We start from the raw sequence: 20,972 nt of genomic DNA, 5'->3' as shown, positions 1-20,972 counted from the left end.
GTGGGCAGGTGCTCCTGTGTTGCTCCGTTCCAGGTGGTTCGCTCTGCCCTTGCCCTGGTGGGCAGCCCGGGTCAGCGCTGCGGGGGAACACTGCTCTGGGGGACTGGATTCCGTCATGGAATCGTTTTGGCAAATAGCTTATAAAAAGGAGGATACAGTTGTGGTTGACAGATACAAAGCGAGGTATTCTGTAAAAGTGAAATAAATCCCCAATGGAGAATAATAGACATAAATCCTAAGAATAAAGGAGTTGGTTTCTGTAAAGGGTTAGTGTGGCTAACTTGAAAATAGTAAAACGTCACAGGAAATAGTTCTTCTGATTTAGGCCATCACCAATGATTAACTGGCTGAAATATCAATGATTATGACTGTGTTGGGTCATGGAGCTTGCTCAGGGCGAATGAAAGAGCACTTAGAGGATTATGCTGAAGCAGGCAGGTATCAGCAAGTGCTCTTTGATTACCTTTGCAATAAAATCATGTGCACCTCAGCCTTTTGTCCCTTATTTAAGAGGCAATGAAAAACACTGGTGCTGATTTGAGTTTGTTGGGGATGTGAGGTGGTAATACGGAGAAGGGACTAGACGGCATAAATTGGGATCAGCCGTGATAAAAACCTGCCAGCTCGGCTGCCTTTGATCTCTTACCCCTTCCTAGATGGGGGAGAAGTACCTACCAATTCTCTGCCAAGACAGTGTGATTAGTAATTGGTGTGTCTGTTTGCCAGCCAAGAAAGATGATGATAGTGATGTCTGCATGAGCTCCCCATTGATCTGTGGGTGACAATCCACAGAAAAAGGCTTAAAGTCACCTGTCTCTGAGAGAGGTGATTAGCTAATGGGTTCTCTCTGCTGTGACAGTACAACAGTAAGGAGAGCAGGAAGTTTGGACCCAGATTTGAGTTCATATTCTAGCTACGTCACTTACAAGCTAGAGCAAGTAACCCACCCTTTTCTGTTCTGTTTTCCTGTCTGAAAAATGGGCATAAAATCCCCTACGGAATGAGGATGTTGTGAGGATAAAATGAGTAAGCGTATGGAAAGGGCCTGGCACGTGGCTACTCTCAGCAGTGTCGGCTTCTTTCCCTTTGTCCTGCAAGGAGGCCTTTCTGTAATGCAGAGAATTGTCCTCTGGTAACTTCCTAGAAAAGGCCTCTTCAGGCGTGAAGTCGCCTGCCTGGCACTTGTGCTGGGGACACAGGTGTCACAAGCTCTGGGAGGCTGACCAAGGTCCAGGGCAGAAAGGCCTCACCGTGCCTGGGGCAGGATGGCTAGCAGGGCCTGCCCCCTGGACAGGGTGGGGCACTCCTTGCCCGTGGGGTTGGGACAGTCCCATTGTTGTATGGCGTCTTCCCCAAGTTGTAAGGTCTAGGGCTCCTCTGCATTTGGGCCTCTGATGTGATCATCACTAACCTCACCTCTCCTAGGTCTCTTTGGAATTCGGAAATGCTTACTCTCTCTGATAGACATGAACACACTGCTTGCTTTTCTTTGGGTTTTTTCCTTCCCCCGAGCCCCTTTCAAATCTGGACTGATCCTTTGGTTCTGGTAATGAATGGTGAATATCAGATCTGCGGGGTGGTGGCTGGTAGGTGTCTTTGCCCTCCCAAATTGCTCTTGGATATTGATCTGACTCATCAGGACATAGATGAAAATCAGAAAGAGAACTTCTGCCCGCTCCTCTCAGATCCTAGGAACAATTTGGTGACTTACCTGTAAGCAGTTTCTGTAACAGACAAAATGACAGCTCTCCCTTTGCTCCTCTCAGCCCATGACTTGCCACGTCCAATCTCTCTTCGTTCTAGCAGTGAGAGGCCCTAATTTCATCATTCTGGTCTTTTGCAGTTAAATGTCCTCCAAGGATAAGATCTGTAAGGAAGAGGAAGACTAATAATGGAGCTAATCTTTCAAAGTCCTGCTTAAGCAATTGTAGATAGCAGAAGGAGAAGAAACTCTGAAAATTATGATGATTATCCTACTTCTGCCCCTGTGGAGACTCGATCCTAACCCCACGATGTTTTTACTTCTCTCATTGATACATAGATGAAATATGTTGTACTTTTGTTGAGCTGAAAAATCCAAATTATTAGAGAAAGACAAAGTTTTTAATGAGTTTGCTATCCAAACTTCCTAGAGTCTTTCAAATAATAGTGTTATTTTTATCATTGAGTCATTACTTAACTGCTTTGCATGGCTCTGTTTCATCTGTGATTGATCTTGAGATCTTAAGCAGTTAGAAGAAGAAAGCAAAGTCTTAGATGAGTGGTTCTTAAACTTTCAAGTACATCAGAATAACCCAGAGTGCTTCCAGGTTGCTGAGGCCCTGCCCTCGGTAGATGGGCATGGCACCAAGAACTTGCATTTGCAACAGGCGATACATTTATGTATTTATGTTGGTTATATTATTGCTCACGATGCTACTTTATTCATTGTGTTGCCTGTGATTACTTGCTTCCAGTGACTCAAAGTTGGCTACTGTGCCTTGTTGATGATCATCACAAATGCAAGTCTTTTGCAGAAAATAGTCTTCCACAGAATAGTCTTCCGCAGAATAGGCAGAAGAAAAATGGGAATGACAATTTCTGGTCATGTTAAATTTACTTTTCAGAATTTCATAACATAATATAGGAGTAACACATCTTTCAATCATACTATTCTTGAACTCTTTAGGGCATAGTCACTGCATGCCTAGAATGTGATCTCGTTCAGTGTTGATCTCACTCCTGCCTCCCACACGGGGCCACCAGCGGGAAGGAGGGGTGAGTAAGAATGTTCTCATTGGCACAAGGAATGTCTTTCCCTCAAAAGGCACCACTTAAGACAACTAGGAAAAGCACAGGTTTACTATATTGATCAGAAGAAGGAGAGGGCATTGAAAGGCCCATTAGTATTGCAGAGAAACAATATAGACAACCCTTAAAGGACAGGCATAGGTATTGTCATATGGTTTTGTGATGCTTGGTGGCGTGGAGCTTTGTGGGTGGAGGGGGTAATGTAAGGAAGGGTTTGAGAATGTTTAGGTTAAAGAACAAGCTATGGTCAAATAGGTTACCCTCTCCTGATATTAGAGAATTAAGTATACTTTAGGAGGGAGATTGTATTTTTACCATATTTGCAACCTTCACACCTCTTCAAACAGTGCCTTGAACATGGTTGAAAATTAATGTTTATTCATCTATGGTTTGTTATATTCTGTAACCACTAACACATTCCTGGTCAAAAAGCACTTGTTGCATTGTCTCTTTTTAGAATGTCATAGTATAGAGATACCACTGGGCTCGAATACTACTGATCTTCCATTTTGGGATACTTTCTGAGATTTTTGAAGTACTAGTAATAGGTATAGGCTAATCCATATTCCCTTTGTGGATTTCCCTTCTTTAATTTTAGTAAATAAATTATGAATTCCTACTATGTGTCAGGCACTGTCTGAAAAGCCATAAGAGAGATAGATTCAGTAGCCATCCAATTCATTAGAAGTACTGACAGAGGATATGTAACAGAGCAATGAAGTTTTCAAACACTGTAGCGGAGCCCTGAGGTTCTACATAATGATTTGGGTTTTGGGAAACCTGAGCAGGATGGGCTATGAACAAACTACCTACCCTCTTTCACTTATCTACTTACAGGTGTCCAGTAGGATTTGAATCATAAGACTTAGCTTTGTGTATATTTTAGGGTTTCATACAGGAGTTTATTTCAAAATAAGGCATCCTCATGCTTTTTAAAGTTTAAAAATAACTTCAGTAGGCCAAAGCTTTACTGATACATTCAAAGATGTTGAAACCTACAATCTTGAAATCTCACTATGCTAATCAACTGAACAATCAACTGTTTGTTTTATTGAAGAGTGTTGGAGGGACAGTCATTGAGGACAGAGATTGAAAGGCCAGCTACTATGTGACATGTCTTGTCTCATAAAGTTATATAATAGGCTTCCAAGCCTAGGCAAAACAACTTTACCACAGGCATGATCTAGAATAAGTAAACAGATGCCAAGGTGAGCATTGTTATATATAAAATATTGACCAAAATTTAGACTTGTTTATTTATTTTAATTTATCCCTTTGAGCAAACCTCAGGCAAGAACTACTTATTTTATAAGTTTGAGAAATGTCAACATGTTAACAACAGTTATCTCTGGGAGGTGGGTTCACAATTTTATTCTTTGTGCTTTTTCTTATTTTCTCAATGCAAATGCATTTCATCATCTAGAAGTTGGAAAGAAAGTTTGCTGAAAACAAGTAAGAAAATAAGCAAGAAAAGTCTAGGCCCAAATTAATCATTTAACTATTTCTAACATAAGTTCATAGATAGTGGGCACATAATTTTGATGATATATGATTTTAATGATACAATAACAGTGCTTTTCTAACTAGATTTCATGGAGCTCTGTGATTCCTCAGGGGTTACTCAAGTACCAACTTGGAATGGAAGAGATAGATGCAGGGAATGTGGCTTTAGTCCTCTATTGGAGAAGCTCAGCTTTTCTGTTCCTGTCTATAAATATGTCCTATTGGAAAACAGATTTACTTTTTCTCCTGTTCTGGTGAGAGCTGTGTCCAAAAGTCACCTTGGCTAGGCGTGTTGGCTTACACCTGTGATCCCAGCAACTCGGAAGGCTGAAGCAAGAGGATCTCTTGAGGCCAGGAGTTTGAGACCAGCCTAGGCAAAATAGTGAGACTCCGTGTCTATAAACAAAAGAAAAATAAGCTGGGCATGGTGGCACACACCTCTAATCCCAGCTACTTGGCAAGCTAAAGCAGGAGTGTCACCTGAGCTCAGGAGTTAGAGGCTGCAGTGAGCTATGATCACTCCACTGCACTCCAGCCTGGGCAACAGAGGAGACCCAGTCTCTTTAAAAAAAAAAAAAAAAAAAAAGTCACCTTTGGCAACCCATGTTCAAACTGGTGAAATAGCTATTCTATGTTCCCATCCCTCCACAGAAACATTGAAAAACAAGCAAAAAAAAAGGATCTAAAATAACTGTGTTAGAATGCTGAAAAACAGTCAAAAGTTCAGAGCAAATAAGCACATGCTCACTCAAAATATATGAATCAGACAGAATTGAAGGGAGAGAGAGTTCTACAAAAATTTTTAGAAACTTTAATATCCCATTGTTAGCAATGGGTACAACATTTAGACAGAAGAACGATAAGAAAATAGAGGACTTGGACAACACTATAAACCAGCTAAACCTAACTGACATATATGGAACTCCACACAACAACAGTAGAATCTCAGTCTTCTCAAGTGTACATGGAACATTCTCCCTGATAGACATCTATTAGGCCACAAAATAAGTTTCAATAAGTTTTAAAGACTGAAGTTATAAAAGATATCTTCTCTGACCACAATGAAATGAAGCTAGAAGTCAGTAACAGAAGAAAAACTGGAAAATCCATTCACAAATGTATAGAGCTTGAAGCTCTGGCTTGGTGAGACAATGCCAATATGTATAACCTCAACATTTGTACCCCTGTAATATGCTGAAATAAAAAATAGGAAAACAACATGGAATCTATGAAACCAAAAGTTGGTTCTTTGAAACAATCAACAAAATGTGCAAACTTTTAATTAGATTGAGAAAGAAAACAATGAGAAGACAAATAACTAAAATCAGAAATAAAAGTAGAGCTACTATTACCAATCTTACAGAAATAAAAGGGATTATAAGAGAATACTATGAATAATTGTATTCCAAAAAATCAGGTAAATGAAATAGACAAATTCTTAGGAAAACATCAGTTATCTAAACTGACTCAAGAAGAAATAGAAAATCTCAATAAGCATATAGTAAGTAAAGAGAGTGAATTAGTAATGAAAATGTCCGAACAAAGGAAAGTCCAGAACCAGGTCACTTCTGTGGTTAATTCTACTAAACATTTAATGAAGAATGAACACTTTTGAGTCTTTCTCAAACTCTCCCAAAAAATACAAGTTTAGGGAATATTACCTGATTCATTCTATGAGGTCAGCACCCTGACCCCAAAGCCTCTGGCATCAAATAGTGACATCACAAAAGGCAGTAGCGGATATTTGCACACCCCTGTTTATAGCAGCACTATTCACAATAGCCAAGGGTGAAAGCAACCTGAATGTCCATCAGCAGATGAAAGGATAAACTAAACGTGTTATATACATACAGTGGAATATGATTCAACCTTAAAAGGAAGGAAATCCTGTCTCTTGCTACAACATGGGTGAACCTTGAGGACATTATGCTAAGTGAAATAAGCCAATGACAAAAAGAGAAAGACTGTATGATTCTACTTATATGAGGTGTCTAGAGTAGTCCAGTTCACAGAAACACAGAATGGTGGTCAACAGTGTTAGAAGTAGGAAGAGGGGGAAAAGAGTTGTTAATGGGTCTAGAGTTACAGTTTTGTACGATGAAAAGTTTTGGAAATCTGTTTCACAACAGTGTGAATATGTTTCACACTACTAAACTGTGCATTGAAAATGGTTAACATGGTAAATTTTATGTTATATTCTTTTACCACTATAAAAAGTTACAGACCAGTATCTCTTATGAATATAGATGTAAAAATTCTCAAAAGTACTAGTTAATCAAATCCAACAGCATATTAAAAGGATTATCTATCATGACCAAGTGAGATTTATCTCAGGAATTCAAGGGTAGTTCAATATAACAAAATTAAGATACTGCCTTAGTGGAACAAAGGAGAAAAACACAAACATTTCATTTAAATTATGCATAAAAGGCATTTGGAAAAATCCAACACTCCTTCATGATAAAAACCACTCAGTTATTTAAGTTCCCTCTTTTATTCTTGGTATTCTAGATAATGTGGCAGGGAGCACTTCTGATAACCCTTCATCTAATGGATTCCTCATTGAGGATAGATTATGAATGGGAGAAGGTCTCTGGAACACTATTGTTTATCCTTGACTGTTGATTTGCACCATGCCTCCTAACTTTCCTTATCTTTTGCCACTGCCTTGCTTATTGTTCTTTTCCAGTCAGTGGCCTGTGGATTGGTCACTGGGCCTAAAGCTCATAAATACACACCACTCTGCATGTTAGCACACACTCACTGGAAATGTGACCCTAGCCCTAGATGACCATCCAGTGTTGCAATGATGCTGCTGTTCTAGGTATTTTGTTTAAGACCCAAGATGAGCCTGAGAATTTGGATCATTTGAGGAAATTCTTAATGACCTAAATATTTCTACCAATGGTGTTCATCATTGAATACTTTGATGTCTGGCACATAGTGCTTTTTGAAAATTATTTTTCATTCAATAAATGAAGGCAGCTCTGGGGAACTGGTTCAGAGGGACAGAAAAAGAGTCTTTGTATTAGTTTTGTTTAGTATGGAATTTGGAACTGAAGAAGAATTTGATGAATATCATTTTAAACTTCAGAAATATCAAACCTTTCTGAAACACTCTTCAAGAGGCTTACTAAAATGCAAAAGATACTAATTGACACTTCTGAAAGAGTCCATGTCCTTGGCCAGTAGATGGCAGACTTATACTGTAGTTTGAGAAAGCAAATAGCAGTAGAAGGTAAAGAAAAGTAGTTTGAAGTGTTCTTGTACCCCTTCCTCCCTTCCCTGTCCCCACAAACCTGTTCCTCCCACTTCATCCTACTGCAGGCAACTGCCTTACCCACCCATTAATCTCTCTTTAGGTGCCACGGGATTTCTTGCTGCCAGTCTCTCTAGCTCACAGGAAAATATCTTTTGTACTTACTAATAATGTACTTACAGGAATACACCAGCTATATAATTTTCAAGGTCCAGCATAAAATGAAAATGTAGGACTTCTCCAAAATTATTTTGAATTTTAAGAAAGTAACAGCAAAACATGAAACTAAGCACAGGGCCCTTCTGAGCCCACGCATGTCATGTACCTATGAAACCAACCATACTTTGTAACTGAAATGATTTTTCCCTCTTCCTACCCCATCTTTTGTCTTTCCAATGTCCTCTCCCCAGTGATACACACCAAAAGGGCTGCTTAAGAAAGGAAGAATAGCTGAGTGTTATTCCGACATAGAATCTGAGCACTGGAGGAATTTAGAAATCTAGTTGAATCCCCTCATTTTAAAAATGGTTTAACTACATTCCAGAGAGATGAAGTGACTCTCCCTAAGTCTCCAGCTAATTATGCCACAGGCTGGACTGGAACTAAGCATTCTCATCTACCAGGCCAAAACATGGCTCTATCACACGGACTCCATGAGAGATATCTTGAGGAAAAACTTTTTGTGTCTATTCAAGACACATGCTCCACTCTCTCTATGAGAACAGGGCACATGTTTGTGTTACTTACATTTATATGGTACCAGTTCAGCAAATGCTGGGCACCGTGCTAGATGTTTTACCTATAATACCTCGGTTAACAACAATCTCAGAAAACCATTACTGTTATTCCCACTTTTCAAGTAAGAAGAATTCAGGATCGGAACTTGAATTTTACGAAGTGGAAAGGTAAGAGTTTAAGCAAATCCGTGATTACAAAACCCATTCTCTTTTTAGCACATCATTCTTGAATTTTAGAGAGACTGAGTCAACCCATATTTACTGAACATTGGTCTTGTTTTTGGTCAGCTCTGGATGCTCTTGGGAACTCTTTACCGGATGTCCCTGTTCTTCTGTTAATAACTTACTGGGCTAGCTTCCGCCTTAGGACCTTTGCTCCAGGGTGTTTCCGCTGCTTTGAACACTCTTCTTCCAGATACTCCGATGAAAAACAGGACTCCCTGTCACGTAGGTAATGGGGGATCTGATGATACCGTGTAAGGTCTCTCAGGCCATTGTAAAGACATTGTCTTTTTTATCTCTGAATGAAATGAGAGCCATCGCAGCATTTTGTGCAGAAAAGTGACATAATCTGACTTAGATTTTTAATGGGTTCTTCTGGTTGCTATATTGAAAAAGAGAGTAAGGGGGCAGGGTAGAGGAGGGAGAAGTTAGGAGCCTTTTTAGGAGGTTATAGCAATCCAGGGGAAAGATAATAGTGTGGTAGCAGTGGAAGTGATGGGAAATGGTTGGATTCTGGAGTTTTATATATATGCAGATATCATATATATAGCTTTTTGTTATGGAAAATTTCAAATACATACAGAAGTAGGGGGAAGAGTATAATGGAGTCCCATGTTCCTACCTGGTACCCAGTGAACTTATGTGTTATTATGGGTCAGACACTTTAAACAGCTGCATAAATCATCAGTTTGTACCAATCTTGTTTCTTGTAGAAATCTCTTTCCACTTCCTCCCCAACCCTAGATTGGGGGAAAAGCAATTTGAAACAAAGCCCAGGTACTGTATTTCATGTGCAAATATTTCAGCTGCTTCTAACTAACTGCCCCCCCCCCCCAGGCTGCTATCTACCCTATGGCTTCTGCTTGCTCATAGTTTCATATACTCATGATTTCTACTTATTCCCTGCTCTCTTTGTCCTCTTTAAACTTGTTTCCTTCCTACCACCTACTAATTGTATTTCTTAAATTCAAACTTTCTAAAAAGAGGTTATTCTAGGTTCAGAGGGTTGCTTTGCTCCTTCCCCCACCCCTCCCCACGACAGGTTCTCCCCCTGTCACCCAGGCTAGAGGGCAATGGTGTCATCAAAGCTCACTGCAACCTCAAACTCCTGGCTGGGCTCAAGTGATCCTCCTCCTCAGCCTCCTGAGTAACTGGGACTACAGGCGCACCCCACCACACCCAGCTAAGTTTTCTCTTTTTTGTGGAGATGGAAGTCTTGTTCTTGCTCAGGTTGGTCTGGAACTCCTGGCCTCAAGCAACCTTCCCGCCTTGGCCTCCCAAAATGCTAGGATTACAGGCATGAGCCACTGTACCTGGCCTCTTCCTTCTGCATAGACCTCATAAACTGGCCAAATTGTGGTAGATTGGCTGCTTTGAGGTCAGGTACCCTTTTTTGGCCAAGCAGAATGGCATAATGAGAAGGTCACTTTCCCCAAAAGGGGTTGTTAATATGGCAGTCACTTAGCAAATAATAGGCTACTCTCCTATAGTAATAAATAGTAGAAATTTAATACTATAAAGCATAGAAATTGTGAAAAAAGTAAGTCTGCAGTGAGACTAGAAATAGATAAATGTCCAAGCAGTGAATCACCATTATTTTAAATTCTGACTTATTTGGATTTCTGTTCTTGGGTGCCACTAAGGATTAAGGGATATTTTTAAAATATATATTTGTTTATAACAGGCTGAGTAATAGCATATAATCATAATGTACCAGACTAAAAGTCAAGACCTACATTTAATTCTTCTGTTGATCATGGGCTTTGTACATTAGACAAGCTAATAAACTGGTTTGTCCCTTAATCTCTCCACCCCTCAAATGAGATTAGTACATGTCCTTTTCCTATTTCACATATGAAGACAAGTAAGATTGGAGACGTAAAAATACATTGAACTTTTATGAAAAAAAGCATGTGAAAATCTAAATAATTAGTATTTCCTATATGAAGATTTTTATGAAGTTTTAAAATCAGTGGATTTAAGATTTTATTTTTGCAAAAGTTTACACATTTTCTAATCTGTTAATTTCCTTTGTGTTCTCCAACATTTTTCTTCTTGGATTGTAATGTATCTTTCATATGTATATACCACTTATAACATTGGTATGAATTATGTAAATGTTAGCTGCTATCTACAGCAGCATGAACAATTTGTAAACAAAAATCCATGGAGGGGCAGTTGCAAATGCTGGAAAAATTGGCCTCTCTTTACTTCCTAATACACATGCTGTAAAAATGCAGTTGCTTGAAGCTAATAAATTGGTACATCATGTGATAATATGCTTAAAAAGAAACTTTTAGGGCCCTAACAAATTGGAAGTGCCTGGGTTTATGGCCCGGGTGGGAAGAGGAGGGCCATTAAAAATAACATTTTTGTATCTGATAGCACCATTGTTCTCCAAGACTGGTTAGTGTGGACAGGCTATCTCAAAATCACCAGGAAGTTTTCTAAAATTCTTATGTTAAACAGTGATGTAGTAGATCGACAGTGGAAATTAAGAATGCAAAAATTTTTTAAGTTTCTCAGGTGGTCTTGATTTTCATCCAAATCTAAGAATTACTAACAGTGTAGAAAAATATAAAACAGTCATGTAACTTAGCGCATCATTTGTTTCCTGTCATCTTATTCAAAGTGGTATATGTACTGGGAAACATCTACACCCGGAAAAGAGAACTGGGAGGATATCTATCCAAATCAGAATGAATTGTAATTATCTCTGGATTGTGGGTTTTGTGGAAATATTTATTTTGCATTTGCTTTTCTTATTTCAAAGTTTTCTGATTGAACATATGTTACTTTTATAACAATAAATGTTACCAAGAAAATTAGTCACCACCAGTAAAGATTTTAAAGAGCCCCATATAGCCCATGGTTTTAGTTTGCCAAATGTGAAAAGAAAAAAAAGTCTATATCAATGCATATATCACATTGTTGTTTTTTTTTTTTATTTAAAGGAAAGGCTACCTAGAAAGCAACATGGGAACAATATTAACAATATTTATTCTTGTGTTTTTAAAAATGTCACAAATTCTTTTAAACATTGATAAATGCATATCTTAGAGAATTTTAAAAAAATTAAATCCTAATTAGCTTTTACTTCTTTTGCTTTGACAATAATGGACATATACCGATGTGTGTAAAAGGATTGATCAGTCAGTAACCTTGATGGGGAGAGAAAAACAGCTCTGATACAATATAGATCTTCCGTCTAATTTGTATTTGTGCTCCAAGAATGATGCTCATTGCTTTTTAAAGATCCTCTTGGCTACTGCTCCTTCATACATGTAAGTCTGAAAGTGTTAACAAACATGAAAGAATTTACCATTAAGATTTAAGTGTAAATCAATAAAAATATTAGTATTATTATAGCTTCAAATGAGTTTATTTTTTCTTGTACTTGATAGCAACATTTTATACACATATAGGATACACCCATTAAAAACACATTTGTGTTGTAGTCATTTATGTATTCAGTTAAAATAGGCACTGATTATTTGGCATATTTGTATATAAGTTCTCTTCATTAAATAGGTATCAGAAAATATCCTGTGTTTTAAAAATATTAATAGTAAGTTTTACAAGAAAAGAAGTAGTCTATTTACTGAAGATATACTCAGCAATGTAAAAAAAGTATTATGTAATCACTTTTGCCTTTGGAAAATAGTTATAAATCTTTTTACAACGCACCTGGACTAGTTCGCCGTCTATAATTTCTCGGACAGCATTCAGTTCCTTTCCATTGTCTAGCCGTTTGAATTTTCCAACTTGTTTATTTCCCTCAAGGTTCCAGGTTCCCTACATAACAACAACCAGGCATTTATTAGGGTCTTGCACATGTTAGGCACGGTTCTGAATTCTGTAGATCTACTTTTTCATTTAATCTGCACAGTGACCCTATGAAGTAGATACTGTTATCTCCACTTTACAGAAGAGGAGATGCTAAAATGGCACAGTAATTCACCCAAAGTCACAGGGTCAGGATTGAACCTAGGCCATGGGGCTCTAGAGTATGTGTTGGTAACCGTTATGCTTGTCTCCCTTGATAATTTGCGTGTGTTGAATTTTAAGGCACTTGAGAGGGATTTTTTTTTCTAAATCTTTCATGTTAAGAAAAGTGTCCAGGCTGGGCATGGTGGTTCAGGCCTATAATCCTAGCACTCTAGGAGGCCGAGGCAGGAGGATCGCTTGAGCTCAGGAGTTCGAGACCAGCCTGAGCAAGAGCAAGACCCTGCCTCTACCAAAAGTAGGAAAATTAGCCATGCATGGTGGCTAATCACCAGATACCTGGGGGACTGAGTTGGGAGGATTGCTTGAGTCCAGGAGTTTGAGGTTGCACTGAGCTATGATAATGCCACTGCACTCTAGCCTGGTCAACAGAGCAAGTATGTCTCAAATAAATAAATAATGTCCAGAAATTTAGTCATAGTTCAAATTAGTTTCGTGAGGAGGCTAACAACCCATGCCTGTTTTAATTTATCTGATTGTGGTGGTAATTAAAAATGGCATAATTGATAAAATATTCAACAGTTGTCACTGCAAACATATAATTTAACTAGGAAAGTTCTGAGGCTAAAAACAGTTTTAAAAATACCAGTTGAAAATGATGACTTCCTAAAGTTTTTTATCTTAACGATGAAAAGGTACAGTCCCAATGATCTTCAATGTAGCATTAGACCTTTCCATTTGATTACTCATTCATTACTTTATTCATTCATTATTTCAATATACTTATTAAATGGCTATTTCATTGAAATTGTACAACTCTAAAAGCTTTTGTTGCCAGGTATGTAAACTTGAGCTTTAAATGTCTCTATGAATAGGTCTATACTAAGTCATTCAAAGGATATTTTTCCAATTCTTACTGTTCAATCCAGATTCTTCACAGACGTGTATGAAAATAAAAGCGTTATTTTAAATACTCTGCCAATTTGTGCAGTATATAATTTGGACAAACCTCATTGGTTTCTTCAATAAATGAAGGCAACCTGTTGTAATTAAATCATCCAGTGATGTAAAGCAGAAATCATTTTAGTATTGAGAAGAAAAATCAAAAATGCATTACTTATAAAAAATTTCTTACACTGAGTTCAGTTCCGTCTGCGAGGCTGTAATTAAAGGTGACACCAAGTTCAAAAACAATTTCAACATCTCGCAAAATGCTTGATTCTTTGACTGTGAATTTATTTCCTTCTTGTGTAATTATCAGTTTCAAATTGTCATGAGCTGCAACCTTCCTTTTCAGTACATTAATACCTGTAAAAGGACAGATGTGGGAGTAAATAAAGTAAGAATGCCATAGCAAGTGTTTATTTTTCCAAGTTATATTTTATTTGTTTATTTTTATTTTGGAGGGGGGGACTTGATAATATTGCCTTTGCACAAGAGCATTCAGATTGCTTCTGTAGAAAAAAGTTCAGGGTCAATCAGATCAACAAAACTGATGTTTTTCTAACACCGAAGAAAAATCAAATGAAGTACAGAATTATTAAATATTAGAGCTGAGTAGTTTCAATAAAATTAACAAACTTTTTGTTTCAGTGTTAAGTCAAATTCTAGATATATCAAATATTAAAAGGTGCATTCATGTATTTACAAAGAAGCACAACTTTGATTCTGAATATACAGCATTTTTTTCTTAAATGTCCGTTTGCTGTCCATAATTGCTTTTATATTTTGAACTTTGTAATTCTGTTTACTTTTTGTAGCATTTCTGACTGACACAAAATGGGAAAATTAGCAAATTTTATAGCCAAATTCATTATTATAAGACTGCAAGTTCTATAAATTTAAACTCAGAATCTCTGAAGTATAGGATGTAATTGATGCAGATTTTTCCTTTGGGGGAATGACACAAATTTATTTGCCCAACTTTTACAGTATATGGGTTGCCATAGTATTGGTATAGATTTATAAATCTGTTAAATTAAAACACTCAGAGAAAATACATAGCTTCTCAAGATTATTCCCAAAGTTTTATAAGTGAGAGAAAATGAGAATTGAATCTAATGAATTCAGAGCTATAAAGGTTGATAGAACTCCTTTCCATTACTCTATTACATGGTCTTTGCTTTTCTATCCCCAATAATTTAAAGTTTTAAAACCTGGAAGTTATCATTACATGCTGCCATTTTCTTACTCCAAGCTAACAAACAAAAATGTCAATTTTCAATGACAGAGATACAGTCAACAGTTACAGAATGAAGGAAACCTATCTGGATCTTTCTTGTGTTCAGAGTAAAGCAACCAAAGAATCTTTTCTTCCACTAATGAGACAGTGGATTCTTTCTCCTGTAAGAGGTGAGAATATGATTCCCTACTCCAAACCATCACACCTTCTGGATCTTCTCCATCATCCCGTCAGGAGCCATCCTTAAGCCCAGAGGTTTAGGAGTTAGAAAGAAAAATGTCTGTGAGAAAGCAAAGAATGAGCCATGAAGGAATGAAGTCTTTACCCATTTTTTCCATGAACTTGTCATAGTTCTCACTCCGGTCTACCTTCCAAGTACCATCAAATGCCATGATCTCAGTTGAGTGAGCCTCAAGGTATTCAGCGTCCAGGTCTGTCGTTAGGAGAGAATTTATTCTATTTCTTATCTTAGAAACAACTTTGTACTGTGATATGGAAGTTTAAAGTTCAAGAGCTACCTAACTACTCTAATGCTTAACTCACTCTAATTTCTCTTTCCATAAATTCCTTAGATCTTCTGAAATTCAACTGAATTAAAACATGATAAGCATATTTATTTTGTCTTAAACTACAATTTGAGGGCATGTTTATTTCAAGAATTAGAATTCTTGCTGTCTGAAGATAGTTTTTGTGTTTATAAGTACAAAGGGCACACTATATTGGAAATAATATTATTTATAGTATGTATCAAATAACATCTGGGAAATGAGATTATTAATGACCAATCCCTTTTGTGCAACAGTAATTACCTTGTAAAGAGTTTATGATCAAATACATTTGAAAAGTTAAGGTTACTGAGAAAGAACGTGTATTTTCTAATAAGACCTTTTGCATTGTGTTTAGAGTTGCCAGGAGTTTGAATAAATATCCTGGCACCTTGTACAGGGCATGATACATTCACTGAGAGCATTAATATTCATTAGGTTTTTGTTTTGGTCTTGAATGTGAGAGGCCACTGAGCAAACCTTCAAGAGGTAGAAATGTGACCAGATAACATGAAAACTTTCATAAAGGAAAGAATCGGCTTTGAACAACTGCCATGTGCACAGAGAACAAAAGGCAGGTTTTAGCTATGCCATTAATTGAAACCATCCTTTTCTTTGGTTCTCACTCCCTGTCATCCCCAAACCTGGTGGAGTGAGAAGCCACAGCATGATATGTGTTGGGTGGGGTGTATTGGATAGCTGGAAGGGTACAAAGAGAAGGTTGTCACAGCTCTCCGCTCCCTGCCTTCCATCCTGGAGCAGGCCTGCGCTGGGGGAGGAAAAACTTTAACTTAGTGTGAAGTGCAAATTATTAACAAGTCTTAAGATGTTAATTGCTATTAATAAAAAGAGTCTATTACTGTGACTGAATGTGACCAGAGAACTTCTTATTATAACTAAGGGAAAACAGAGAAGCTATAGGGCCTGCCCAAGATATTATTCAAGCTTGAGGGAGATGTATCCAACAAGTTTGAATAGGAAATTGGTGAATAGAAACCTGGATTTTTCATTTTGATATTTAAAAAATTTTTTGGATTATTAAAATTTATTTTATGATGGTTTTTATTCTGAGTTTCCCAGTTTTTATTTTATTAGGTAAAATAAGAAGGGAAGCACATTAGAAAGCACATTAGGTAAGCACATTAGAAAGCAGACTACCTTCTATTAGCTTTGCTATTTCCTTAAAAACGAAAAGGACATCAGAACACACATAAGGGAGAAAGGTGGTAATAATGGGAATTCCTTTTCATTAATAACTTCAGCTTTATCACAAAAATTTGTATATTGTGTTTGTTTTTCTCTCTTTTTGTCAAAGATAATGAAACCATTATCATTTATACACTATCAACCTAGTGTACTTTTAACTTGGAGGGAAGTATAAAAGTTTATGCTTATTCAAAAGCCAAGGACAAAATAGTCTCTCAGGTAATCCACTGTTTATGGCAATTTGTGAATTTAGGAGGCTATGGATGGGTACAGTCTTTCTAAGTTAGAAAGACAGGTATATCTGGACACTGAAATAGAAATGTGGTACAGTGAAAAGAACATGTATTCTAGAAAAAAATGACTTGGGGTTCAGTACTGCCTATGGCACCAATTGCTATGCAGGGCTTTGGTGAGATTACGAAAACTCTTTGAGCCTCGATTTTCTCACCTATAAAATGAAGACAATAATAATACCTGATACAGAGAGTTTATGGACTGATTGTTTAAAGTACCCACCTGATCAACTGGTAGATACCAGTTCCTAAAGAAATCTCAGTTTCTTTCCTTATTCTCTGAGAAAGGAAATCCAATGGCAGTAACAATGTCTTAGAAACATCCTAGGTCTTAAACCACTTTGATATTTTGTGAAGAAAATCCATGTAGTTCTTGTGTTGATTAGAAAGTCACCTAAAAAGTTATTTAGGTATTTTGTGACTTGTACTAGTGATCAATTGGGGCATGGATATGCCTTGGATTTTTCCTTTTAAGTATAGTAAAATGCTGTGTCCCCTCTGGGAATACCTCTTTTCACGATGTGATCTCAGAGCAATTGAAATAAAAGAGCCTGCCTCAAGGAAGGTGGGCAAGAAGAAACTAGAATGGCTTCTTACCACTGTCCACCCAACAGTGCCTTCTAGACATGACATCACCCTTGTCTGGTGACCACTATAAGCTCCTCAGAAGGAGCAGAATAGGACAGCAAATAGCACTTGTACTCCCAGACCTTCTAACAAAATTGGCATACTACTCTTTCAGTCTTACATTGATCAGTGGCAGGGAACTAATTTAAAGACAGTTTGGAAACCATGTTATCTCTGTAGAGTGGAATCGTTAGATTTTTTTTTTTTTTTTAATGCCCAGATCATAGTGTTAACATTACACTTTTCCTTCTCCAACTCCCCACCTCTATAGCTTTTCAATTCTTATCACTCACCTGGGCTCCATCTAGAAAAGGTTATACAGAACCTATGGGCCAGTGTCCCTGCAGACCTTGCCTACTGGTGGAATGATGGAGCCAACTAGCTGAGGCCTGATCAGCCCTTTATTTTCTGCTCTGATAATACTAGAAGATGGAAGAGCCCCGAGTTTGGGAAGTGAGTGGATTAAGTGTGTATGTGCATGTGGGTACAGATGCCACAGAGCGAGAGCGACAGCTGTACCCACTCCCTCTGGTATCTGGTCCACACCACCCACTGAGTGGTCTGGAAGAAGTAGAAAGCAGCAGAAACTTCTGCATATCTCTAGTCCAGTCCTCCGAGGGAAAATACAAACCACATTCTTTAACATGGCTTACAAAGCTCCTACTTGCATCTTCTAGTGTCTTCTCCTGTTCCCTGCTGCTGTGTACTCCAAGATCTAGACACATTAAACTTCTTGCAGTCCCCAATACCCTGAACATTCATGCTCTGTTGCTTCCGGTCCCAGCCTGGACACTGATTGCTCAAAGAAGCCTACCGTGAACTACCAGGAGTGACTCAGGTAACCCTCCTTCTCCAAGGTGTAATGACCTTTGAAAGGTTCAGAGTAGTCTTAAAAGATAAAGACAGCTGGTGCATGATAACCAAGGGATAGTATTAATATTATCGTGAAGGCCAGAGACATCTTTAGCAAGGACAGTGAGACAGTGAGAGCTCACCTCAAAGGAATAGCTTCCTGGAGACCACAAAAATCCTTTTACTCCAACTCTAGGGGGGAGTGTTTTTCTAGAGTATTATTTTTTATATATCATTAATGGGAAATTGCATTTGAAGGCGTTTTCTAATCACCTCAGAATTTTAGTTTCTGTTCTTTGATCCCAAGGTTTTTAGCTTTTACATGTAAAACAAAAAATAGAGTTCTCTATCAGGGCGATATGAGAGAATGATTTGGGGGACAGATACAAGGGGTTACAGGAGAGTCTTAAGGTTACTGTCAAATCCCTTGCAGTAAATGGGAATAAGGGAAATTCTCTAGTTTGCGGAGAAAACTTACTTCATTCTGCTTCAATGATTTGTTTCTAAATATTAGGAATATTAAGACCTGTTTAATCATATTTTAGATTTGTACCTGAGATGGCTGATTGGTTTTTTCCATAAACCACTATGGAGGTAGAGCTGTGCACAGTATGCTATCTGCCATAATAGAGGTGAATGTGGTTTGGTGAATCTCATTGATGACAAAACAGCCATTTTGGAGGATTTCATGTGCCTGCTGAGTGATCTTGAGTGAAGGATTTACGACTCATTCTTTGTCATCCTGGTTTATCCCCACCATGTGAGTCCCCTTCAAGCAGTGTAGTTAGGAGGTTGCTTATCTCCTCTTCTCCTCATACCACAGGTAGAAGAAGGTGGATTTGCATTATCACAGTTCACCACTGCCACATCCAAACCTAATGCTTCTGTCTTTTTGTAAATAAAGAAGACCCTTTCCTTTGAGACAGCTTCCATTTTGGCTCTATCACCTCCCAGCCTACTTCATCACTGTTACCCAGCATCCGCCCCCATCTAGCACTATCATTTGTCATCTGTCACTGAAAGTCTTGGCACTTGGCTGTGTCCTGCCATCATCCCGGGTGACCTCAAAGTCCATGTTGATAAGCCACCTGTCACCCTGGCCGCCCAGCTCCTTAACGCCCCTCCTATCTAGTGACCTTTACTTCTACTATGCTTTATCTATTTACCTCAAGGGCTGTGTCCTGTGATTTGTCGTCCTGGAAGCTGATCCCTCTGTGAAATTTAACATGCCCCTCTCTGACCGCAGCGTTCCATCCTCTAAGCTCCTTCACTTTCCCCCACACGTCAGCTCTTGGCTCACAGAGAACTTTTGTCAGTTTTTGCTTCAATTTCCTCCCAAATTGAAGGTCCACTCCTGGTTTATTTACATTTCCAATAAAAAACTCCTTCCCTCTTTTCCTGCACTGACCTAAGTACACCATGCGTGGTTTCTAGTCTTAGCCTAATTGTTAGCACTGCCCAGCAAGACTTCTGTGTGTCTCAGCTTCCTCCATGGTAAGGGCAATGGATGGGTCTTTAATCATTCTCCTGTGGCCTTTTACCCTTGCTCCTGGCAGATGACGTGGACATTATTTCACAGGGGAAATAAACCATCAAGCAGCAGTTCCTGCAACTTATGCCTTCTCTGTTACAATTACTTGTTATTACTTTCTTTACCCCCAATCATTCTTTCACTCACTTATTTGTCCAACATATATTTTAATTCCTCCTATGGACTAGGTACCATGCTACATTATAAAACATAGAAGAATGAACATACAGTTTCAGTGAAGGGGAAGCAAAGCTTGAAATTACAATAGTGTGATAGATATAAAGGGGGTTTTTTGTTTCTTCATATCTTCCTCTTTCTTTCTCTTTTATTTATTTGGGTAAGGGTGGTGGTATCTTTCCTTCTTCACATGAAGATGATTAAGTCACTGCTATTATAAGAAAAGATGAAAATATCTAGAGTCTATTGATGTTTCTAGAGCCTACTGAATTTTTCTTCTCCTAACAGCCAGGCTTCTCAAAAAAAAAAATCTATAGTTGTTGTCTCCATGTGCCTATGTTCCCTTAGTGCCTCAATCTACTTCAACACAGCTTTCGTATTTACTGTTCCACTGAAACTACTCGCTAGGGTCACTGATGAATTTTTAGTTGCCAAACCAATGCACACATCCTGGCCCATTGTAGCATTCCATTCTGTGGGTTGTCTCTTCCTTTTGTCGATTGTTTACTTTGCTGTGCAGAAGCTTTTTAGCTTGATGTGATCCCATTTGTCCATTTGTTGCCTGTCCTTTAGGGGTATTAGTCAGAAAGAGATTTCTATTTTCAAAGGCTTCATTTGTCCTTCCCCAAAAAGTCCTTCCCTAGAGTAATGTCCTGAAACGTTTCCCCAATGTTTTCTTTTAGTAGTTTCATAGTTTTAGGTCTTAGATTTAAGTATTTAATCTACTTTCATTTGATTTTTGTATATGGTGAGAGATAAGGGTCTAGATTCATTCTTCTGCATGTGGATATCCAGTTTTCCCAGCACCAAGTATTGAAGAGACTGTCCTTTCCCCACTGTTGTGTTCTTGGTAACTTTGTCAAAGATAAGTTGACTATACATGTGTGAATTTATTTCTGGGTTGTCTATTCTGGTCCGTTGGTTTATGTATCTGATTTTATGCCTGTACCATGTTGTTTTGGTTACTACAGCTCTGTGGTATAATTTGAAATCAGGTAATGTGATTCCTCCAGTTTTGTTCTTTTTGCTCAGGATGCCTTTGGCTATTCTGAGTCTTTTGTGGTTCCACATATAAATTTTATGATTGTTTTTTCTATTTCTGT

The 20,972-nt window shown here is 38.1% G+C and overlaps 1 protein-coding gene and 2 long non-coding RNA genes across 5 annotated transcripts in view; 2 read left to right on the top strand and 1 right to left on the bottom strand.

Annotated features, from left to right (window-relative positions):
- LOC142864863 (uncharacterized) overlaps positions 1–20,972 on the top strand; it is a 114,606-nt gene that overhangs the window by 65,650 nt on the left and 27,984 nt on the right. The gene's annotated exons all lie outside the window — the stretch shown is intronic.
- On the top strand, positions 623–16,459 carry LOC142864830 (uncharacterized). The gene is made up of 2 exons (XR_012915129.1): positions 623–8,740; positions 9,225–16,459. It is a non-coding gene; the product is annotated as an uncharacterized LOC142864830 (long non-coding RNA).
- FABP2 (fatty acid binding protein 2) lies at positions 11,536–15,042 on the bottom strand. Of its 2 annotated transcripts, XM_012754063.3 has the most exons (4): positions 14,964–15,042; positions 13,592–13,764; positions 12,199–12,306; positions 11,536–11,801 (listed from the first exon to the last, which is right to left on the bottom strand). In XM_012754063.3, the coding sequence occupies exons 1-4, from the start codon at positions 15,028–15,030 to the stop codon at positions 11,751–11,753; spliced, it is 399 nt and encodes a 132-aa protein (XP_012609517.2). In that variant the 5' UTR covers positions 15,031–15,042; the 3' UTR covers positions 11,536–11,750. The 2 variants fall into 2 exon arrangements, with proteins under 2 accessions (XP_012609517.2, XP_075854227.1); XM_075998112.1 differs by lacking the exon at positions 11,536–11,801 and having other exon boundaries at positions 12,111–12,306.

Source organism: Microcebus murinus, chromosome 27, assembly GCF_040939455.1.
Source record: "Microcebus murinus isolate Inina chromosome 27, M.murinus_Inina_mat1.0, whole genome shotgun sequence".
Taxonomy (NCBI): domain Eukaryota; kingdom Metazoa; phylum Chordata; class Mammalia; order Primates; family Cheirogaleidae; genus Microcebus; species Microcebus murinus.
This window is presented reverse-complemented; position numbering and strand designations above follow the sequence as displayed.